Raw genomic sequence first — 21,988 nt, forward strand, 5'->3', positions numbered from 1 at the left:
GGACAGAGAATACAAACTAACGATATTTTAGAAGATCTTTCAGTGTAAATATGTGTTTCTTCTATCCATACAACTCCAAAAGACAAAATGTTAGCCCAAAGCAAAGCAATGAAAGCAGGAGAAATGAACCCATACCAGAATCTGGAAGGTGGGTTGGGCAATCATCTCAAGCCAATAGATGACTTCTGCACCAAGTTCTTTGTGGGAACAGAGGTGAGTTGGATTTATCTGCTTCTAAATTACATTGAAATAAGTGATTATGACCTCTACAGTATGTTTGCCTTTTGAGAACTTACAATATTTTTTGCAGTCTTCTATCTTTTGGCTTACAATATTTATACTGTTTTCATATTGTTATACGCTTGCTTGCATTTAAAAGTTTTAAGCTCAGTGCCTCATAGCTTCATATTTGAGATGTTCCTGAACAAAAGTGGAAAAGTCTATAAAATTAGGTATGACTCTTTTTACTAATAATTTTTTGACCAGCCTCTGCAAATATTTATCGAACACCTATACCGTATGGAAGAAACCATGCAAAGCGTTAGAGATTTACTAAGAAAATATATTGCTTTGTTAGGCCAGAACAATCTAGTAGGAAAGAGAGTGAAAAACTCACTCAATTCAAAAGATAAATAACAACTGAACATAATAACAATAATGACAAAATATGCATAAACATGAAATTTACCATCTTAGCCATTTTTTTTGGCTGCATAATCCATAAGTTTTCTTTCTTATTTTTTTTATTGGAGTATAATTGCTTTACATGGTTGTGTTAGTTGCTGCTGTATAACAAAGTGAATCAGCTATACATATACATATATCCCCTCCCCCTTGCATCTCCCTCCCACCCTCCCTCTCCCACCTTTTTAGGTAGACACAAAGCACCAAGCTATTCTCCCTGTGCTATGTGGCTGCTTCCCACTAGCTATCTAGTTTACATTTGGTAGTGTATATATGTCCATGCCACTCTCTCACTTCATCCGAGCTTGCCCTTCCCCTCCCCGTGTCCGCAACTCCTTTCTCTACGTCTGCATCTTTATTCCTGTCCTACCCCTAGTTTCTTCAGAACGTTTTTATTTTTTTTTGAGATTGCATATATATGTGTTACCATACAGTATTTGTTTTTCTCTTACTTACTTCACTGTGTATGACAGTCTCTAGGTCCATCCACCTCACTAAAAATAACTCAGTTTCGTTTCTTTTTATGGCTGAGTAATATTCCATTGTATATATGTGCCACATCTTCTTTATCCATTCATCTGTTGAGGGACACTTAGGTTGCTTCCATGTCCTGGCTATTGCAAATAGAGCTTCAGTGAATATTGTGGTATGTGTCTCTTTTTGAATTATGGTTTTCTCAGGGTATATGCCAAGTAGTGGGATTGCTGGGTCGTATGGTAGTTCTATTTTTAGTTTTTTAAGGAACCTCCATACTGTTCTCCATAGTGGCTGTATCAATTTACATTCCCACCAACAGTGCAAGAGGGTTCCCTTTTCTCCACACCTTCTCCAGCGTTTATTGTTTCTAGATTTTTTGATGATGGCCATTCTGACCGGTGTGAGGTAATGCCTCATTGCAGTTTTGATTTGCATTTCTCTAATGATCAGTGATGTTGAGCATCCTTTCACCTGTTTGTTGGCAATCTGTATATCTTCTTTGGAGAAATGTTGATTTAGGTCTTCTGCCCATTTTTGGATTGGGTTGTTTGTTTATTCGATATTGAGCTGCATGAGCTGCTTGTATATTTTGGAGATTAGTCCTTTGTCAGTTGCTTCGTTTGCAAATATTTTCTCCCATTCAGAGAGTTGTCTTTTTGTCTTGTTTATGGTTTCCTTTGCTGTGCAAAAGCTTTGAAGTTTCATTAGGTCCCATTTGTTTATTTTTGTTTTTATTTCCATTTCTCTAGGAGGTGGGTCTAAAAGGATCTTGCTGTGATTTATGTCGTAGAGTGCTCTGCCTAGGTTTTCCTCTAAGAGTTTTATAGTGTCTGGCCTTACATTTAGGTCTTTAATCCATTTTGACTTTATTTTTGTGTATGGTGTTAGGGAGTGTTCTAATTTCATTCTTTTACATGTAACTGTCCAGTTTTCCTAGCACCACTTATTGAAGAGGCTGGCTTTTCTCCATTGTATATTCCTGCCTCCTTTATCAAAGATAATGTGACCATATGTATGTGGTTTTATCTCTGGGTTTTATATCCTGTTCCATTGACCTATATATCTGTTTTTGTGCCAGTACCATACTGTCCTGATTACTGTAGCTCTGCAGTGTAGTCTGAAGTCAAGGAGCCTGATTCCTCCAGCTCCGTTTTTCTTTCTCAAGATTGCTTTGGCTATTCAGGGTCTTTTGTGTTCTGCCTCAGTTATTCTGCTATTGATTCCTTCTAGAGAATTTTTAATTTCTTTTATTGTGTTGTTCATGGTTGTTTGTTTGCTCTTTAGTTCTTCTAGGTCCTTGTTAAACATTTCTTGTATTTTCTCCGTTCTATTTCCAAGATTCTGGATCATCTTTACTATCATTTCTGAATTCTTTTTCAGGTAGACTGCCTATTTCCTCTTCATTTGTTTGGTCTGGTGGGTTTTTACCTTGCTCCTTCATCTGCTGTGTATTTTTCTGTCTTCTCATTTTGCTTAGCTGACTGTGTTTGGGGTCTCCTTTTCACAGGCTGCGCGTATGTATTTCCCATTGTTTTTGGTGTCTGACCCCAATGTGTAAGGTTGCTTCAGTGGGTTGTGTAAGCTTCCTGGTGGAGGGAACTGATGCCTGTGTTCTCGTGGGTGAGGCTGGATCTTGTCTTTCTGGTGGGCAGTACCACGTCTGGTGGTGTGTTTTGGGGTATCTGTGAACTTAGTATGATTTTAGGCAGCCTCTGTTCTAATGGGTGGGGTTCTGTTCCTGTCTTGCTAGTTGTTTGGCATAGGGTTTCCAGCACTGGAGCTTGCTGGTCATTGAGTGGAGCTGGGTCTTCACGTTGAGATGGAGATCTCCGGGGGAGCTTTCACCATTTGCTATTATGTGGGGCCAGGGGGTCTCTGGTGGTCCAGTGTCCTGAACTCAGCTCTCCCACCTCAGAGGCTCAGGCTTGACACCCGGCTGGAGCACCAAGACCCTTTTGGGTGGTCTGAGGTCTTCTGCCAGCGTTCAGTAGGTGTTCCGTAGGAGTTGTTCCCCATGTAGAAGTATTTTTGATGTATTTGTGGGGAGGAAGGTGATCTCCACGTTTTACTCCTCCGCCATCTTGAAGGTCCCCCTTAAACATTTTTAAGTGTACAGTTCAGTTGTATTAAGTACATTCATATCGTTGAGTAGCTATCACCACCATCCATCTTGAGAACTATTTCATTTTCCCAAATTAAGCTTCTGTAGCAATTAAAGCAGTAACTCCCCATTCCCTACTGCCTCCCACTCCTGGCACCACCATTCTTTCTGTCTCAATGAATTTCACTGTCCTAGGTACCTCATGTAAGTGGATTCATATAATATTTGTCTCTGTGCACACCAAAGTTTTGTGAGCCAAGGATGATAGCTTTAGAAAGAGAAATGACCACAAAATCTTAAAGCAGAAATTAAAGCATGACACCCTCTGCTTAAACTCTTTAGTGACTACTTAGTGACACATGAAAAATCCAAACTCCTTACACCAAATGATGTAAGATTCTGCATCATTTGTCCCCTTTTTCTCTCTCCACCCCCATCTGCACCAGTCTACTCACTCTCTCTGTCTTCTCTGATTTTTTCTCTCATTCTTCTTACCAAACTCTTTCCTGCCTTTCAAGTCTTTGCACTCCTTGGAGTGAATATCATTCATTATTCAGCAGATATTTACTGAATATTTAATATATACCAAACATTGTTCTTAGCCCAGGGAATATAGCAGAGAACAGACATCCAAAATTCCCTGCCCTCGTGGGGCTGACCATCCAGTGGGACGCTCTCCTGCCAACCCCTGACGTGGCTGACTGATCCTTGTACTTTGGATAGAGAGTTTAAGGGATGCCTCTCTGGGATCTAGGTTGGCTGGCTCAGGGCTGAAGCTGGAGGAAGTGGAGCCCTGGAGGCAGAGAGGCCTGGTAGACAGTGGTCTCAGGTGGGCCCACCCAGTGGTGAAGAGGGCCTGAGCAGTGGGGCCGAGAATGTCACACAGGCATGGGGGCGGTGGAATTGTCGGAACTAGGTAACCAGATGGAGAGGGATGTGAAGGTTTCTAGCCAAGTGGCTGGTGATGTAATCACCACTCAACACATATTTATTAACCTGGTGCAAATTATTCCCGTGACTCGGTTCAGTTTCAGTTTCACATACCAGCTGTGAGAGCCAGGAGATATTAACTCTCTTACAGGACTTTGGTGAGGGCTGGGGTCATGTACGTAAAGCTCCTAACAACTCCAGCAGCACTGAGTGCTCAGGAAATGGTAACTCCAAGGGTGAAATGCCACAGGCGATGGGCTAGAGGTGTACAGTAGACGCATCCCAGGCTGTCTGTTCCCTTAGACTGTGTACTAAGAGGGGAGGGAGGGCTTGTCCTCAGACTCTGAATTTCCAGCGCCACACACAGTCCTTGTTTGTTAAATGAGTTGACATGGATGAATGAAAGCACAGATGAGTGAATGAATGAGTGGCCCTGGTCCCATGAGATTGTCCTTCACTTTGCATAAATCAAATGTTTTCCCATCTCCTCTCTCTCACCTATGTATCCCAATCCATCCCGTCCTCTGAGTCCTCTTAACTCATCTTAATATATACCCTTCTCTGTGTTTTCCTCTTATTATTTAATGAAAAAAACATTGGGATTAGGAGACTGCATCTGGGTTTTACATTTGTAAGATGGTGGCCTGGGACTAAATTTTTTCTCTGAACCTCTCCCACCTCTTCATTCACTGGTTCTGTCTGTCTTTCCCCTTTGTGTGGCAATTTCTGCCTCTTGTTTACACCAGGTCCCTCTTCTTTCTCTTCTCCTTAAAATGGCCATAAGTAGAACTGGAATACATATTACTTGTTATGTCATTTGGCTAGAACTCTGTTTCCTCTTCTCAACTTTCAAAGGTGATGAGTACCATACATATTCCCTCTTTCTCTCTTATTCCATGAATATTTATTAAGTACTGACTTTGTAACATGCTGAGAACAAATCACTGAATAAGGCAGACTAGATCCCTCCCCTTCTGGAGCTTTCAGTCTATTGGGACAATTTTTTGTTAACAACGACTTTGGGAACCCAGCAATTGGAACTTGTGTACCTAGAATAGCTTCGTAATTGCCTGTGTTCTCCCCATTGATGTGTGTAGATAAAAACTCAACAAATTCATTTTTTTTGTTTAATATAAAATCAAGTAATCATTTTGAGCCTTCCCTCCCCACACTGCACCAAATTATCGTTTGATTAAATTGACTTGTTACTTTGCGTTTGTTTGGGTCTTGGTCAGTCTTAGCACATGAATAAGAGGACTTTTGTCTTTTAAGTTGTCTCATCAGGAAACTGTAATATTTTTAGGAAGGTGAAGTGATATACACAGACTGGAAAATGGAAAGAGACCCTGAAACTGGCCGAGTTATGAGTAAGTTTTGGTGATTGCTCTGTTATTAATCATTTATTTCTTTTTTACGGAGTACGAGTAACCCTGTCCTTGCTAATGTGAGAGAGGGCACCTGAGGTTCTGACTCTACACTTGTTACTCAAAGTGAGGGCTTCGGACAAACAGCACAGTTGTCACCTGGGAGCTTGTTAGAAAAACAAAATCTTGGATCCTACCCCAGGCCTGCTGAAGCTGAATACATATTTTAATAAAATTCTCCAGGTGATTTGTTTTCACACTGAAATTTGAGGAGCACTGATGTATTGATACTTAAATTACGGAGACCCTTGGACAATTCAGTTTTAAAATAACCATGCTGTTTCAATAATTCAACAACCCAGTAGCTCAGCTATGTGGAAATTCTGAGTCAGCATGAAATTATAAGCTAAATTTACCATGATCTTGCAGACCTCAGCCCTGTATGGGAGAAGTTAACTCTAGGGCCCTCCTTTGGGGCTGGGACTGGTCGTGCCCACGTGCTCCCCTGCTCCCGGGGCCCAGACTCTGGGCAGACGGACAGAGGTGTGAGGGACACGCCCAGGTGGGTGGTTTGCAAGTTTCCAGCTGGAGAAAGGCATTCCAGGTGGAAAGACGGATAAGTGCAAAAACACGGAAGCTCAGAAGAGCAGTGCACAATTAGTAAACAGGGAGATCTTCTGACCAAAGCATGGTAATAGAGAGGGCAACAGCAGCAGTACCAGGAAGGGTACCAGGAAGGACATTTGAGTTGAGACGGCAAAGAGCCTTGAGTGCTTTACTAACCTGTGGACCGTATCCTAGTACCACCAGTATAATCAGAAAATCACTCTGTCAGGAGAGCAGGGGTTAATTAACTGGTGGGAAGTAGGATGGCCAGTTGCAATAGCCTAGATGAGAGATGGAGAGGACTGATGTACAGGCAGGGTGACAAGGATGTCCAGCAGAGGAAATACAAGAGGGAGAGAGAGATATACAAGTCATCGTGCCAGGACTTTGTGACCAGTGGGATGTGAGTGGGAAAGAAAAAGAGAAGTTGCTGTTAAGTTCTTGACATTTAATTCATTCCAAAAAAATGAGAAATAGCTCTAACTACCTACTTAAAGGCTATTTTTTAAGTCATCTTAATACTTTAAAATTACCGGTCAAGTATTTTGTAACATGGAAAGCCAAATGACACTGTTACTTCCATTGGATAATGGTTGAAGTTCAGGGAAAGCCAATGTGTAGACTTGCCGAACTGTAAATTGCATGCCCTACTTAACATTCTGTGAACTGGCAGTGTTTTCCTTGGAAGCTACCAGCCTGATGTCTTCCATAAACACCATGGAGGTTTCCTGGGTAAAGATGAGGCAAATACTGGGGGCCATTTTCTCTTGATCTGCTGGGAGCCCCATGTTCTTATCTCAAATATACAAGGCGGGAAGGAGAATTTCCTTTTCTAAGAAGAAACTTCTGAAAGACAGATTACCCTGACTGAGCTGTGTGTGATGAAGTCCAAATCAAACAGATGATCTAAGTGACAAGCCAAGAAATACAGGCTGATGTATTTGATGATGATGACAGTTAACATAATCATCTCATGTACTCAACTCACAAATTGGCACACGTCATGTGTTAGGCACTCAATACTCTCCATGGATTAATCCTCACAGCAACACTGGATTTGAACCCAGACAGTCTGTGCTCTTAACCACTAAATCCTTCATTAGATAATGACTCTGGAAAACTACCGTTTTGTTTATTGTAAGTTTCTTATAGTAACTTGGCTGGGGGCTCTGGCATTTCATTTAATAACTTAAGGACAGCTCCATTTACTGCTGAATGGCTCTAAGGTCTTCCAAAGGACAAAAGGAAGAAAAAGTTATATGGGCTGAGAACCTCTAACATGTTAAAAGTACAAATCTTGATGGCTATCTATATTCCTAACACTGGTGGTCATTACATTTTGCAGAGGGCTTCTAGACTCCTGGATAGCCCTGCTCACCAGAGTGAGGTGGTGTAGGAAAGCTCAGCTCACCAAGGACAAAACCAGGATCTGAGGGACACAAGCAGCAGCAAGAAGAAAGCTGCTGGCTTCCAGGGGTCTCCTGCTTTCCCAGAAATCCTCCAGATCACTTCAAGGTGCCCTTAGAAATAAGGCTTCTGTGCTGTCTTCAAGATGGAGCTTTGGTTAGAGGAAAATTGGTCTCTTTTAACCTAGAAGAGCTATGTTTAAACTTATTTACTTTTACTGTATACACTTTTTTTAAATAACTTTCACATTGAGATAAAAATATACATAAACAAGAAATTTAACATCTTAACCATTTTTAAGTACAGTTCAGGGGAGTTAAGTACATTCACATTGTTGTGCAACCAATCTCCAGAACTCTTTTCATCTTGTGAAACTGAGACTCTGTACCTATTAAACACTAGCTCCCCACTCCTCTTTCCCCTTAGCTCCTGACCACCACCATTCTACTTTCTATCTCTATGAATGTACCTGTTGTAAGTACCTCATGTAAGTAGAGTCATACAGTATTTGCCTTTTTTCTTAAGTTTTTGGCCACACCACACGGCATGTGGGATCTTAGTTCCCCAACCAGGGATCAAACCTGTGCCTCCTGCATTGGCAGGTAGAGTCTTAACCCCTGGACGGCTGGGGAAGTCCCAGTATTTGCCTTTTTGTGACTGGCTTATTTCCCTTAAAATAATATACTCAATTTTCTTTCCTGTTGTAATGTATGTCAGAATTCCCTTCCTTTTGAAAGATGAATAATATTCCATTGTATGGATATACCACATTTTGTTTATCCATTCATTCATTGATGGACACTTGGGTTGCTTCTGTCTTTTTGGTATTGCAAATAATGCTGCTATGAACATGGGTGGACAAATATCTCTTTGACACTGTATCAGCTTTTTACAAGATTATGGTAGCTTTTTTTTTTTTTTGCTTAATATTACATTGTTGTTCTGAGAAAAAAAAAAATCCAAACTTCACATAGCTGTTAATATGATAAGTTTCAGAGTAAAGTCATGGTTTTAGTATAAAATAGCCACACATTGTGGTTTGGCCTGGACAGGCACATATTTTTATGGCCATCCCTGGGGCTTGTGGGTATGGGCAGCAAGGAATAAGGAGCAGCCAGCATCAAAGCCAGGACCGGGTAGAGGAAACCCAAGCCATGGCGGGGTAGGCAGACCAGGGGAGCAGAAGGACCCTGGTGCCTGGGGCAGAGACAGCAAGGAAGTCTTCATCTTAATATCCAAATCTGCTTGTCCTCTAGTGTTCCCAGTTGCAATAAATGGAAAGTACAGAGAGCCTGTTGCTCTTACCAGAAACCTGGCTGCCATTCTCAGCACTCATCTCTCTCACCCCTCCTGTCAACTCTAGCTTGCAAATGTTTCTTGATTATCCCCTCCTCCATTGCACCTTCATCCAAGTCACCATTCTCTCTCACTAGAGCTACAGCAACAACCTCCCATGGTGTCCCCTCTTTGGTTTTACCTGCCTCTGATCCATTCTCGCCACAGCAACCAGAGAATCCTTTCATATGTCAGTCAGATAGTCTTCTAGGCCTAAAGGGCTCATTAAAAAACATTACACTTAGAATGTAATCTAAATGTTTTTCCTAACAAGGCTTTGCAAGGTCTGGACTCTCCTGGTCTCCATTTGTTTCCTATGTCTCACCCTGCGATTATCAGACTCCAGTCTTATTGCCTTCTTCAAAATAATAAATGCACTAAACACTTCTCAGGACTTTGGCGTGTATTTTTCCTTCTGTCTGGAATGCTACTCCACACCAAAATCTTCCCGTGAACTCAAGCCTAGATGACTCATCTTCAGAGAAGCCTGTTCTGACCATTCAGCCTAAATTACGAATGTCCCTTGTTATTCTTTCTTGTGATATTTTTTACTTCATAATACTTTTCACATTTTTTTTTATTATATACCTTGGGATTTGTTTGTTGAGTCTTTCCACTGGACTGTAAGGTCCAAGAGGACAGATCATGTTTGTTTATTAACCATTGTTTACCCATCCATCTACAGTACCTGGTACATACAAACAATCCACAATTACTTATTGACTAACAATATATACTATTGACTAACTGATAGACTAATAAATGAGTGAATGAATAAGAACAGGAAGTGTTCCTTTGAGCCTGAAAAGTAGCCTTGATGGGAATTTCCCTGGACTTTCCTTAAAAAAGAGGAGGAGCTGTCCCTTGACAGATTCATTCACCCCAACTGACCTCTGGTTCTCCACTCTTGGACCTCATTAATCGGGACCTATCTGTCCATCGAAGGTCTGCCCATTCTTCATTGCAGGAATGTAAACAGTGTTATAAAAGGTGAAATGGCCTTTTCCACTCCAACAGCAAAGAAGCCCTTGAGCCTCTACACAGTCCATGATGGAGGTGTCCACACGGTTCAGAGATCACCTTTTTACAAGGACATTATCCTCACTGTTGGGGGTTGGAACGTGGCCATCTGGAAAGAAGGTATTACGGTAAGTTGCCTGCAAAATGGAGGAGTGGGTGTGTGGTCCTTTGTTATTGAGAAAAACAATAGGAACAGCAGACTGTTCTGACATAACAATGCCTTTGGGACATTTTATAGAGAAATTGAAACAGGTGGCCTGGGCCCCAGCCTGTCAGCAGAACCACTGCAAGCCTTTGGAAAACACAACCATTTGCTTTTCTTTGCTGAGGGAAGGAAACATTTACAAGTCTTTAGTTCTCTGAAACCAAACAGTCTTTTCTTCGAAATACTGTGTATATCATGGGCAGTTCCCTTGATTTATGTTTTTCCCTCTGCTTAAAATACAAGATGGAATGCTGATTATGGCACGAAGCCTAAGGAGAAGCAATGGGTCTGTCACTGCTCTTGCACCGGGCAATTTGTCAGCAGGCTCAGAAAGTGGGACTAGGAAAGCTAAGGGGTCCGTCACCAGGCAGGCAGAGACGTGCATGGGTCAAGGTGAGGCAGTGCGAAGAATCCAGTAGTCCGGATTAGGACAGGGCCTGGGTCCAGGCAGACAGAAGCTAAACTGCCAAAAACTAGAAAGACTGGTAAAATCTAGTGAAGCAAGGGCACGGGAAAATCAGTATGATATGTCCCTCTGATGAGCTACTTAAGAAAATTATCAGAATCTGTAAAAAAGTATGTGTATATATATGTGTGTGTGTGTGTGTGTGTGTATGTATATATTTCAGAGCTGTAATATATGTATTCTTCGACCTAACGCTTTTTTTTCCTTTTATTTCTGGGACTCTAACTTACAGGAATACTCAAAAAAATAACGTGTGTGAATATATGTACAAGTTTGTCATTGAAAAATGTTGAAACTCCTTAAGTGTCCATCTACAAAAGGACTTCTATTTTATAACAATGTACTTTTGTATGCTCTTTTTTTTTTTTTTTTACAACAAGCAAACAATAGTTTTGCAGTTAAAGAGAAAGACAAAAGAAATGTAGGCAAGATTGTTCAAAGACCATGCAGGGGTCAGGAACCTGGTTATCCACCAAAACTGAAGGAGCCAAGCAACAGGTTTGGCCTGTTGCCTCCAAAGAGTCCGTGAATTGGTGACCTTCTTTGTTCCCTGTAGGAAGGTTTTGTTTGCATGTATGGGAAGGTGGAAAGCAGCTCCGTGACTTAGTTTAGTCCCGCAGATGTAAGTAGGTGAATGAGCCCAGGTGGAGCATGACGGTAGGAAGAGAGCACATTCTGATCTTCAGTCTCTATGAAAACCTCCCAAAGAAGGCAAATTACCCCAAAATAGAGAAAAGATAAGACGATCTTATGTTGCTTTGGTGGTCCAGAATCTCTCCCAAATAATATTAATAAGCCATTGGATGCAGCTCACAGATAGAATAGACTTTTCATTCCGTTTTCCTGCCCACCAGAGCTATTTCCATGGTGAGCAGGAACCTGACAGGAGAATAGAGATATAGGCAAAATTTGCTTATAATCTTTACTTATCTGGTGTCCATCAATCTCCATAGAAATAGCAATGGGATTTAGCAGCAGTTGGATTATTAGAACCATAAATAGCTCAATTGGAAGGTTTGATCTTTTATGTGATCATAGCCATCTGAGTTTTACTTTTAAAAAATCATTGTGAATATCTCTCAGATAACAACAAAAGCTTTTAATATGTTTTTTATAATTTATTTTTAGACTGGACCCCTCCTTCAGTCATCCTGTGCACCAAAAAGGTACACCTCAGGGCACTGGTCCCTGACAAGGCCTGGAGTCTTTTACATTGGCCGAGAAGATGGATACATTGATATCTGGGACCTTCTGGAGAAAACCCACGAACCAGCCCAGTCACAAAACATCTGTATAACTATGATCACATACATCAAACCCTGGACATTTTCTGGTATGTTAATTCTGATTGAATGAGCTAAGTCATTTTGCCTTTTGGGGCTAGCTTAGGAACATTTTGACATTCAACTGGAAAGCCTCTGATGTTTCTTCTCAAGATTTTCCTTCCCATTCCATCTCTTCCCTTCCTTTGTCTTTCCTTCCCATCATTCCCCTTCCTTTCCCTTTTCAAATTCTGGATACAACCTGAGCTTCTCTCACTATTTTCTTCATCACAGTTATTTCTGAGACACATTTTATTATGTCAAGCAGAGGCTGATTTTAAACCACACAATAAAAAGCATCCTTCTCGGGCTTCCCTGGTGGTGCAGTGGTTGAGAGTCCGCCTGCCGATGCAGGGGACACGGGTTCGTGCCCCGGTCCAGGAGGATCCCACATGCCGCGGAGCGGCTGGGCCCGTGAGCCGTGGCCGTTGAGCCTGAGCGTCCGGAGCCTGTGCCCCACAACGGGAGAGGCCATAACAGTGAGAGGCCCACATACCGAAAAAAAAAAAAAGCATCCTTCACACCCTCTCGGGGTCCCTAAATCACAGGGTGAACCCTAAATCTTTGCTACTTTTTGCTGCTTCTTTTCCAAATTGAATAAGTTCTGTACCTTTAATATTTCATTATGTCACAAATTTTCAATATGTTGTCACTTTATGGCCCTCCACTGGACAATATCAAGCAGTTTCCTTCTTGAGATCAAACGACTCTGCGGGGTCATATATCTCTTTAAACTATAACTTTTAAACTCATTAAGAGGAAAAAGATAATGTATAACAGAGCAAGCAGAAATTTAAGAATGTGTCGATGGAAAAGTAATTTATATCCTTTGTCCCAATTTCTCTGTTTCACCCAAGTAATACTTTCTACCCAAATTCAGTGTATATTTGCTTCATTTCAAAGAAGTTTCCCTTTGTTTCCAAAGATGTGCAGGCATAAAATTGTCTTTCTATTCATTTCTTTCTCAGAAGAAACATTACATTTAGAAACAGTCTTCAGAATCTCTAAGAGTGTCAGAGTCTGACTACTACTACTTGGCCGTATGTGTCACCAAAGTGTGTTTTCCCGTCTTTGCTACAAAACATTGCTTTTGTATACCCAGGGATTACAAGTCTAGGATTTAGCAATTTGAACCAGACCTGCTGGAAATGAGAAGAAAAAAGCTGATGAGAGACAAAATTAAAATTTTCAAACACATTCGTGTTTTATATCCATTTTAAATGATCAAAGTAAGCAATTTGTTTTTATAATAAGAAAACTGGTTCTGGCTGTGTCTTTGAAATTCATCTGGATAATGGCATCCTTTAGCCCTTACTATGTCTTTGGTGAAAATTGGCATGATGAATTTTTTTTTGAAAATCTTCCATGTATTGTCCCTGCTTTCTTTTCAAATCTGCCCAGTGGATCCAGTCAGAGAGGGTCAATCTCAGCTAGGAGCCACACTCCTTATATAGAGGCTGAGAAAACATGATTGGGGGTGAGCAGGGTGGCTGACAAAGACTCAGGGTCTCAGCCAAGATCATTGTAACCACAACAGGTCCTTTGGGAAATCACAAAACAAAAACACAGCATATGTTTAACCTCTAAAGTGGCTTTCTGATTGCAGAGTTGTTTTTCTCCCACATTTTTTTAATCTTTCAGCTAAGCAGCAATTTATAGCCATAGCTGATTATTATGGAACATTGCATATATTGGAAATTCCTTGGACACTAAGTCGCCCTTCCACCAATGAGGTTAGTAATTTTGGCTTTGAGGATTTACATGATCAGATACTGCTGAGGCATGTTTTAGAAGTATGTTCAGAAATGACAGCATTTTTGCTCTTTAAGAGAACAAAAGAATCATGCAGTCAAAAATAAGGGGATGTTAACCTAAATGGGAAAAGAATTTGAAAAAAAATAGATACAAGTATATGTATAACTGAATCACTTTGCTGCACCCCTGAAACTAACACAATATTGTTAATCAACTATGCTCCAATATAAAATAAAAATTTTAAATATGGGGATGTATTTCTGTTTTATGAGATAAATGGTTTAAAGCTAGGGGAAAAAAAACAAGCATGCAGCAAAAGAAAGTCCAAGTAAATGAAGCCCAGATTCAGAGAGGAATTGATTTGGGGATTCATAATCATAAGATGCTATTTTCACGTTGTAACCTCAGCGTGGGACCCTTATTTCAGTGATATCCTTCCCAGAGGGCCCAGCTGACATTTTTATGCGTCTCTCCATTGCCAGCCTCCACCCGTCCTTCCCCAGCTTTGTGTGCCGCAGGCAGCAGTTCTGAAGTGGCAGTATTCTGCCACTCCATGCACACCACCCAAGGGTTTCAAGCAGTGTTAATAATTAGGTTATAAAAAGAAGATCAATATGTAGAAATACATAAATATGTATGCAACCAACATTAAACATATAGATTGCAATCTGTTGCAAGTCCCAACAACATCACCCTAGTTACTGGTAGGCAAAAAACTTTCCTTCCCTTGGTGGCCTTGCCCAAGGTCTCTGCTGACTTCCCTGCTTCATTTCTTAACGTCCACACGCTAAACTCTCCAGGGGACCAGGAACTCAGCTGTGCTTCCAGTCCCTTTACAGTTTCCATTGACATACTCATCTGGGTTTTCCAAGTTTGTCTGATGATGTGAAACTTCCCTTAGTCTTAAAAGTGAGAAGGAAAGAAGGGGGGTGGGAGCAATCCCTGAATATTTCTCCTACAAAATTGCAATTTTTTGCAGCTCTCGCCTTCCAATCCCACTCCTTTCCTGCCATTCCCCAATTCGCAGACCCCTAAACCTTAGCCCAGTAGCCCCCAAATTAGCTAGTTCCTCTGATAGTGGGCCTGTGGGCATTATCCCAAAGCAGGTAATCTAGCTAATAACTTACAAGCAGCAGAAATTCTTCAGAGCCTCATGAAGAACATGGGGGCTTCCATGTGGGTCCCCCTCTCATCGGCCTGTGTTTCTAACAGGTATCAAGTATAAGCCATTACTTTGAAAGAGAAGTCAAGCATCTGGAATATGTAGAACAGCGCAAAAAAATTCGGGAAGAAGAAAAGAAAGAAATGGAGCTGGAAATGGAGAAGAAAAAAGTTGTAAGTTAAATTTCAGAAACAAAAATTTCTTTCCTCTAATGCCATTGAGAATATATTTGTTTGGCTTATTCCACAATTTTAATAGAAAAAATTATGCCTTTTTACATTCTTCTCTTGTTCTGAGGGGAGTCAAGGGGGCATTTCTGATTTCCTAGCTTACTACGAGTCAGAACAACCAGCTGGACACACCTAGTGAGATTCTACCCAATTTAAGTTTCTGAAATTTTCTATATTTCAAAGGCCTTTAGATACAGTGGTATCTAAATATCAATTATAGATACAAAGATTCAAATTCAAATGCTTTCATTTCATAGAATTTTAACATCTAGTGAATAATGCATTAAAACAGTGCAGGACTTCCCTGGTGGCACAGTGGTTGAGAGTCCGCCTGCCGACGCGGGGGACGCGGGTTTGTGCCCCCGTCCGGGAGGATCCCACATGCCGTGGAGCGGCTGGGCCCGTGAGCCATGGCCGCTGAGCCTGTGCGTCCGGAGCCTGTGCTCCGCAACGGGAGAGGCCACAACAGTGAGAGGCCCAAGTACCAAAAAAAAAAAATTTACCAAAAAGGAACCTAAATCTCTGAAGCCCCCATCCTCTTCCTCAGCCTCTCTGTTTGATGTGAATTCCATCACTCTGTTGGTCTTCCCTTGACCACTGGAATTTAGGGCCTTGAAATATTCTGTGAATTCAGCTCCTCTTTCTTTCTCACTTGAGGTCATCTCAGTCCATAGTTCTGCTTATCTCTTGCTCATTCCCTTCCTTGCCCTTTTGTCACCAACAATTTCATCACCGCCTGTTGTTTCCTTATAGCCAAATATATAGCCTCCTCCAATGTAATTACTCATGTAAGACCCTAGGTCTCAATTAAAAGCACAAGCATGTGGAAATATTTTAGTGTACTGCATTAGCAAATAGATTAACATTATCACATCGATATATACGAATTAGTGGAACAAAAACAGAGGGAGCATCATTTCAAAACATTGTTTAGTGGTGACAAGGTATAAAAGAACACCAATTAATTAACTTTTCTTTGTTTTCTTTTGCTACAAAAAAAAAAAATTGGTCTTGGTCTGTTCTTTTGCACAACCACAAACACTGGGTGAAATTCTGCCATGGGAGATAATCTGCCACCCTTTCCTACACCAGCAATCATCGATTACTAGGAGTGTTTCAATAACGTAGTGACAGCTAATTATCCACATAGAATTGTGGATAATCCAAAAATAATTTACAATGTGAAGTGCTTTTAAAAAACTTGAATATTATAATAATCATATCTTGGAATCGTATGATGCTTTTGAGTTTCCAAAACTTTCCCACCTTCTTGTAACTTCATTTCCATTTGACATAGTACCCTCCTTAAAGTAGAGCTACCACTTGTCAAGTTTTCTCTGGAACTAGACTGCGGATAAGTGAATACATTTAAAAGGGCTCCTCTGTTACATTTAGAAAATGAAAAGGGTCGCCAAGGAAAAATAACTCATGTTAGTCAGAAGTATATCCTTACAAGCAACTGCTGATAATAGGGGAAATGGGAACAAACTAACAACCTCAGAGGATTGCAGTGGGGATTAAATGAGTTGAAATATTTACAGCACTTAGCCAGTAACTGGCAGATAGGAAGTGTCCACTATTAATATTATTACCGAGGCCAGGGGACGATCACACATCCGTCCAGCAAGGCTGGTTTTCGTGAATGCCCCCCGACTGGCAGGGATTAGGCTGTGCACCTCAACCCACACATGTGAGGGAGATCATATACCCATCTCTTTGCAAACATTGAATCTGGATACCGCTCACTTATTGAAAAATAATAGTAATTACAGCTCTAACAGCACACAAAATGGGAATTTTCCTAACTGGAATTTCAGCTGGACACCCGAAACTGAGAAAAGTAGCAGTTTCCATATGATTCATTATGTCATCTCTATGGGGCAGAGAAGACGGAAGAATTCAAAAGAATTCTGCAACCCCTAGTCAATGACCCACACTCCAGGCTACACAAGGGAGGCAAGAATTATGGGAAAGAAGGTTGGAAAGGGGGATGTTTTTTGGAGACAGGTGTTGGAGCGCTGTGTATTCCCCATTCCCACTTCTGCAGCTCCACCCAGACTCTGGGAGGAGACCTTCAAGAGAAGCACTGCTAGAGATAGGCTGCTGGCCAGGGTGGACCATTGGTACACCTGGCAGGAGGCTTCCTGAGTCACACAAATCCAAGAGCTAGGAGTTACCAAGGGACCAGAGCAGAATGTCCAGGGAGAATTTAGGAAACTCAGGGACAGGGACCTGACTCCTATGGCTGGAAAGTCTGCAGGCAAGAGATTGGCTTAAACTGCTCTGACAGATGGGTGGAGAGAGGACCAGGGGCAATGAACTTGTACTGATGGCAGAGTGAGGGTGGTAAGTTTTCCTGGGGCCAGGTGGAAACTTGAAAGTAGCTAGGCTCAAATCAGGTGTCCCAAAGGACTTTCTAAGTGGGGTGAGGCAATCTACAGAAAGAGCCTGGAGGTGCACAGTGGGTCATTGCAGTGGGAGCCACAAGGGGCAGCCTTCACTTGGATATTGGACTGGCCTGAGTCTTCAAATACCTGAAAACGACACTATTTCTAATACCTAAAAATGATAGGAAGTGCTACGGAATCTGTCACATATGTTGTAAAGGACAAAGATTAGAAGAATAACATTTTTCTACTCTCACCTTATCAAGTCGTGCTCTTTTTGTGAATTGATTATTGTAGCTAACAAATGCTTACTGGGTGCATGCACCATTCTGAGGACCTGCCATATTTAATAATTCATTTAATCCTCGCTGTGCTATGAAGCAGTTATAATGATTAGACATGAGGAATCTGAGAAAGCAGAGATATTAAGAGAGGGGGAAAAGCAAACATACGGAAAGAATATGGCAGAGGAAGGGGAAGAGAACATCAGTCATTTTGAATATTCAAAAGAGGAAAATACCCCGTGCAAATTATTCTCTAAAGGAACTAGAATAAAATACAGTTCCGGTCCCTTTGATGGAATCCACAAAGACAGGGCTTTGTGACAAGGCATCAGAAGGCACAGGAAGACATTAGGATGCGGACAGGACAAGAGGAGAAAAAACAAAAGCAACACAGGATGACACACCAAGATGAAGTGACCCTAAAGTTCATCTGAAAGAAGACACAGATGAGAAAAAACAAAATAAAAATCATAATGACTGCCCCAGCAGATATTACAATAAATTAAAATGTCCCGATTATTAAACCAGAGCAGTACTCAGGTGAACACTGACAGATCAAAGAACAAAACAGATGACTCAGATTATTCAGCAAGTGGTGCTGGGTAAATTAGCTGAATAAATGCCCTTCATTGTTATTCTCTCCCCTCTCACTGTGCTCCTCCCTCCATCAGTGGCAGGAGCTTGTAGGCCAGCCCGGATTGCCCCTGCCCGCCGAGAGTCCACATCCAGTCCATCAGCAGACTGGGTCAGCCCCGCCACCAGGAGATGCCTGGAGTCCGCACACACCGCTCCACTCATCTCTGCCCCTCCCCTTCAGAGCCAGCAGCCTCTCTCCCTGACTGTGCAAGAGATGCCCTCCTGCCCTCTGCCCCTCACAGCCCTTCCAGAGAACAGCAGCCAGGCCAGCCTTTCAAAAATAGCCCCTTCCCAGCCTTTGGTATCTCTAGCTGCCAGACTTTTACACAAATGACTTGCTTTTTTCCCCCCTAGGAAACGTATCAGAAGTCAAAAGAACAATTGGAAACCAAATTGAAAATGGACTACGAGAGTTATTTGGAACTGGAAAAGAACATCCTCATCAATCTTGGTCTAATCAAAGTGGAAGAGACAACGTCAAACATGGAAATGATATAGAAAAGCTTTCTGTAGGGGTGTTTTGAGGGCTTTGTGGGGCTTTTCTTTACTCGTCATTTTTTATGTAAGGTGAACTAGCAAAACTAAACGTGAAAAAGGTTTACTTACGCATATTAAGCTTTTATTTCACTGCTATTAAAACTTTTGAATTAAACAATAAGATCTGTCTCCATTTTTGGACTGAATATGTACTAAACTTTGTACTGAATATAAAAGCTATTGATAATGAAATTTTCACTTTCCTGTAATAATACAGAGCTTCAGACGTCCACCCTCAGTCCTCACCTGACATCCATTCAGAGCCCCTAATCCCAGACAGAAGTGGAGCTCAAACTTTGCTCCTAATTATCAAGTTGCTTTTGGTCACCTCACCAAAACGTGCTCCCACTGGGCCACTACACAGATCGTCAGGCCATGTGCTCAAGAAAATATTAGCAGATGGAATCCAGAAGTATACACATAGAAATGGATAACACATGAAGATCATGTTGGATTTATCCAGGAAATATAAGGTAAATTTAACAGTAGAAAATAAATCGATGTTTGATTAAAGGAGGGAATTTATGATACCAAAAAAATGCAGAAAAACATTCCTTAAAAGTCAACACCCACTCATGATAAAACAATAAATTCTTTGCAATTACAAAAAGAAGGAAACTTCCTTAATCGGATGCAGGGTAGCTAAAACAATCCTACAACAAACGTTATACTTAATGGTGAAAAGCTGGAAGTTTTCCTCAGAAGTGTGGAACGAGATGGTGCCCACTGTCGTGTCTTCTAGTCAATATTGTACTGAAGGTTTAACCAGTGTGGGCACAAAAAGGAAAGAGCATATGAAACTGAGTTGTGAAAGAGCTTGATGTACCTCAGTAACAGATTCAAGGTCACAGGAAAGTGACTAGCGTGAGAGGTGGGTGGCAGGGAGAGTGGCAGGAGATGAGACTGGAGAAGCAGCTTGGAGCCAGGTGGTGAAGGCTCCCGTAAACCAAACTAAAGAAGCTGGATTAGAGCTTGCAGATACTGGGGAATTAATGAAAGGGCTAAGCAGGAAGGTGACACGATCAGCTTTATACTCAGGAAGATAAGGAACGGATTAGAGTGGGAGAGTCTCAAGGCAGGAAATCCTATTAGGAGACAGTTGTAATAGTTCAAGGTAAAAGATTAGGGCACCCTGTCCTGAAGCTTAATGTGAAAATAAAAAATGAAAGGCTGATTGGGTGGGGAAGGGAAGACAAAGGATGATGCCAAGGTTTATAAGTTGCTAGAGGAGGTAAAATGTGTTCCAGTGGCTAAGACTCCACGCTCTCAGTGCAGGGGGCTCGGGTTCGATCCCTGGTCAGGGAACTAGAGCCCACATGCCGCAACTAAGACTTCACATGCCGTAACTGAAGATCCTGCACGCAGCAAAGAAGATCCCGCGTGCCGCAACTAAGACCCAGTGTAGCCAAATAAATAAATAAATATTTTTTAAAAAAAGAAAAAAAGCTATGTACACAGAAGTCAGGTAGGTAGTAGCACTTAACCATCTGTGTGCCTTTGGACAGATGACGTATAGCTGTGAAACATTCCCCATCTATGGAGTCAGGTTGAGAGTGTTTACCTTGTAACATTTTATAAGGGCAAATGAGCACCTGCATGTAAAGTGGTGGTGCCCCGCACATGTCACTGTCATTACTGGAATGTCCCATGGCTCATCCTTGTATTTGAACTTTTTTTTTCTTTCCTTATTTTTTTTTTAAATCCACACCCATGGCTTAGGTGAATCCATCCAGTCTTATAGCTTTATATACTACCTCTATCCCTGGCCTGGACTTTTCCCGTAAAATCAAGCACTGTATATTCATATGAGTACTTAATGTCTCTCCTTGGGTGTATAACATGCATCTCATATTTAAACACGTCCAAAATTGAATGCCTGAATTTCCCTCCAAAACCCATGCTTCCTGCAGTCCTCCCAATCACCTTGCTTCTAGTTGCTTGGGCAAAAACCTTGATGTCATCCTTCATTTCTCTCTTTCTCTCACAATCCATGCCCAATCTGTGAGCAAATTCTGTTGACTACATCTTCACAATACACCCAGAACCTGAGCATGTCTCTCCTTCCTTACTGTTACCACCGTGGTCCAAGCCACCATCATCGCCAGCTGGGATTTTCACAGTGGCCTGACGGTTCTCCCTTCAGTCTCTCTCAACAGCAGCCAGGTGGTGGCTTTAAATGGAAGCCAGAGGCTGTCATTCTGCTCAGAGCTCCTCCTGGGCTTCCCAGCTCACTAGGAGTAAGAATAGGAGCCAAAAGCTTTCCTGGGCCTGCAAGCCCTCGTGTGGCCAGGCTCCCCGCTGTCATCCTGGTTTCATCTCCCCTTCCCCTCCCCTCATCACCCCACCCTTCATGCCAGACTCCTATGTACCCAACATGCCAGGCATGTTCCTGTCCCAGGGCATTTGCGCTTGCTGGTCTGTGCTTGCTCCAGCAATTTTCCCTGTTTTATTTTCACGTGTTCCCTCTAAAGGTAAAGAGAAAAAATGTTTTGAGTACCTGCTATGTACCAGGCTCTATAAGTTTTTGATTTTTTTTTTTTTATTTTTTGCAGTACGCGGGCCTCTCACTGTTGTGGCCTCTCCCGTTGCGGAGCACAGGCTCCGGAGGCGCAGGCTCAGCGGCCATGGCTCACGGGCCCAGCTGCTCCGCAGCATGTGGGATCCTCCCGGACCGGGGCACGAACCCACGTCCCCTGCATCGGCAGGCGGACTCTCAACCACTGCGCCACCAGGGAAGCCCTATTTTTTTTTTTATTGAAGTATATAGTTGAACAGAGTGTTCAGGGTAGGTCATACCGGGAAGGTGACATTGGAGCAAAGACCTAAAGAAGGTGAGGGGTTTTGCCCTGTCGTCTTCTAGGAGAAGCATGTTCCCTAACCCAGCCCCCCACCTCCCAACCCCAGCCGACTTCTGCTTCGGTCTCCTGGACAGAGGTGTGGCCACTTCTTAGTGCAAAAGAAGGTGGGACTACAGAGAACAGGAGTTACCTGGGGCTGGTGCATTGTTGTCTCAAACAAAAGCAAGGTTTTCTTAGCATAGAAGATATTGAATAAGCGTCTCCCTTAGGGTTATCAAGTAA

The 21,988-nt window shown here is 42.0% G+C and overlaps 1 protein-coding gene across 1 annotated transcript in view; it reads left to right on the plus strand.

The window, feature by feature from the left end:
* DNAI3 (dynein axonemal intermediate chain 3) overlaps nt 1-18,869 on the plus strand; it is a 94,515-nt gene extending 75,646 nt beyond the window's left edge. Inside the window, exons 18-24 of the mRNA XM_007457244.1 lie at nt 83-213; nt 5,496-5,559; nt 9,922-10,052; nt 11,724-11,928; nt 13,559-13,650; nt 14,885-15,007; nt 18,726-18,869. Of these exons, the coding sequence (XP_007457306.1) occupies nt 83-213; nt 5,496-5,559; nt 9,922-10,052; nt 11,724-11,928; nt 13,559-13,650; nt 14,885-15,007; nt 18,726-18,869 (890 nt within the window). The remainder of the gene's footprint in view (nt 1-82; nt 214-5,495; nt 5,560-9,921; nt 10,053-11,723; nt 11,929-13,558; nt 13,651-14,884; nt 15,008-18,725) is intronic.
* Nucleotides 18,870-21,988: the final 3,119 nt, after the last annotated feature.

The sequence above is a fragment of the Lipotes vexillifer genome, unplaced genomic scaffold, assembly GCF_000442215.2.
Source record: "Lipotes vexillifer unplaced genomic scaffold, Lipotes_vexillifer_v1.1 scaffold250, whole genome shotgun sequence".
Taxonomy (NCBI): domain Eukaryota; kingdom Metazoa; phylum Chordata; class Mammalia; order Artiodactyla; family Lipotidae; genus Lipotes; species Lipotes vexillifer.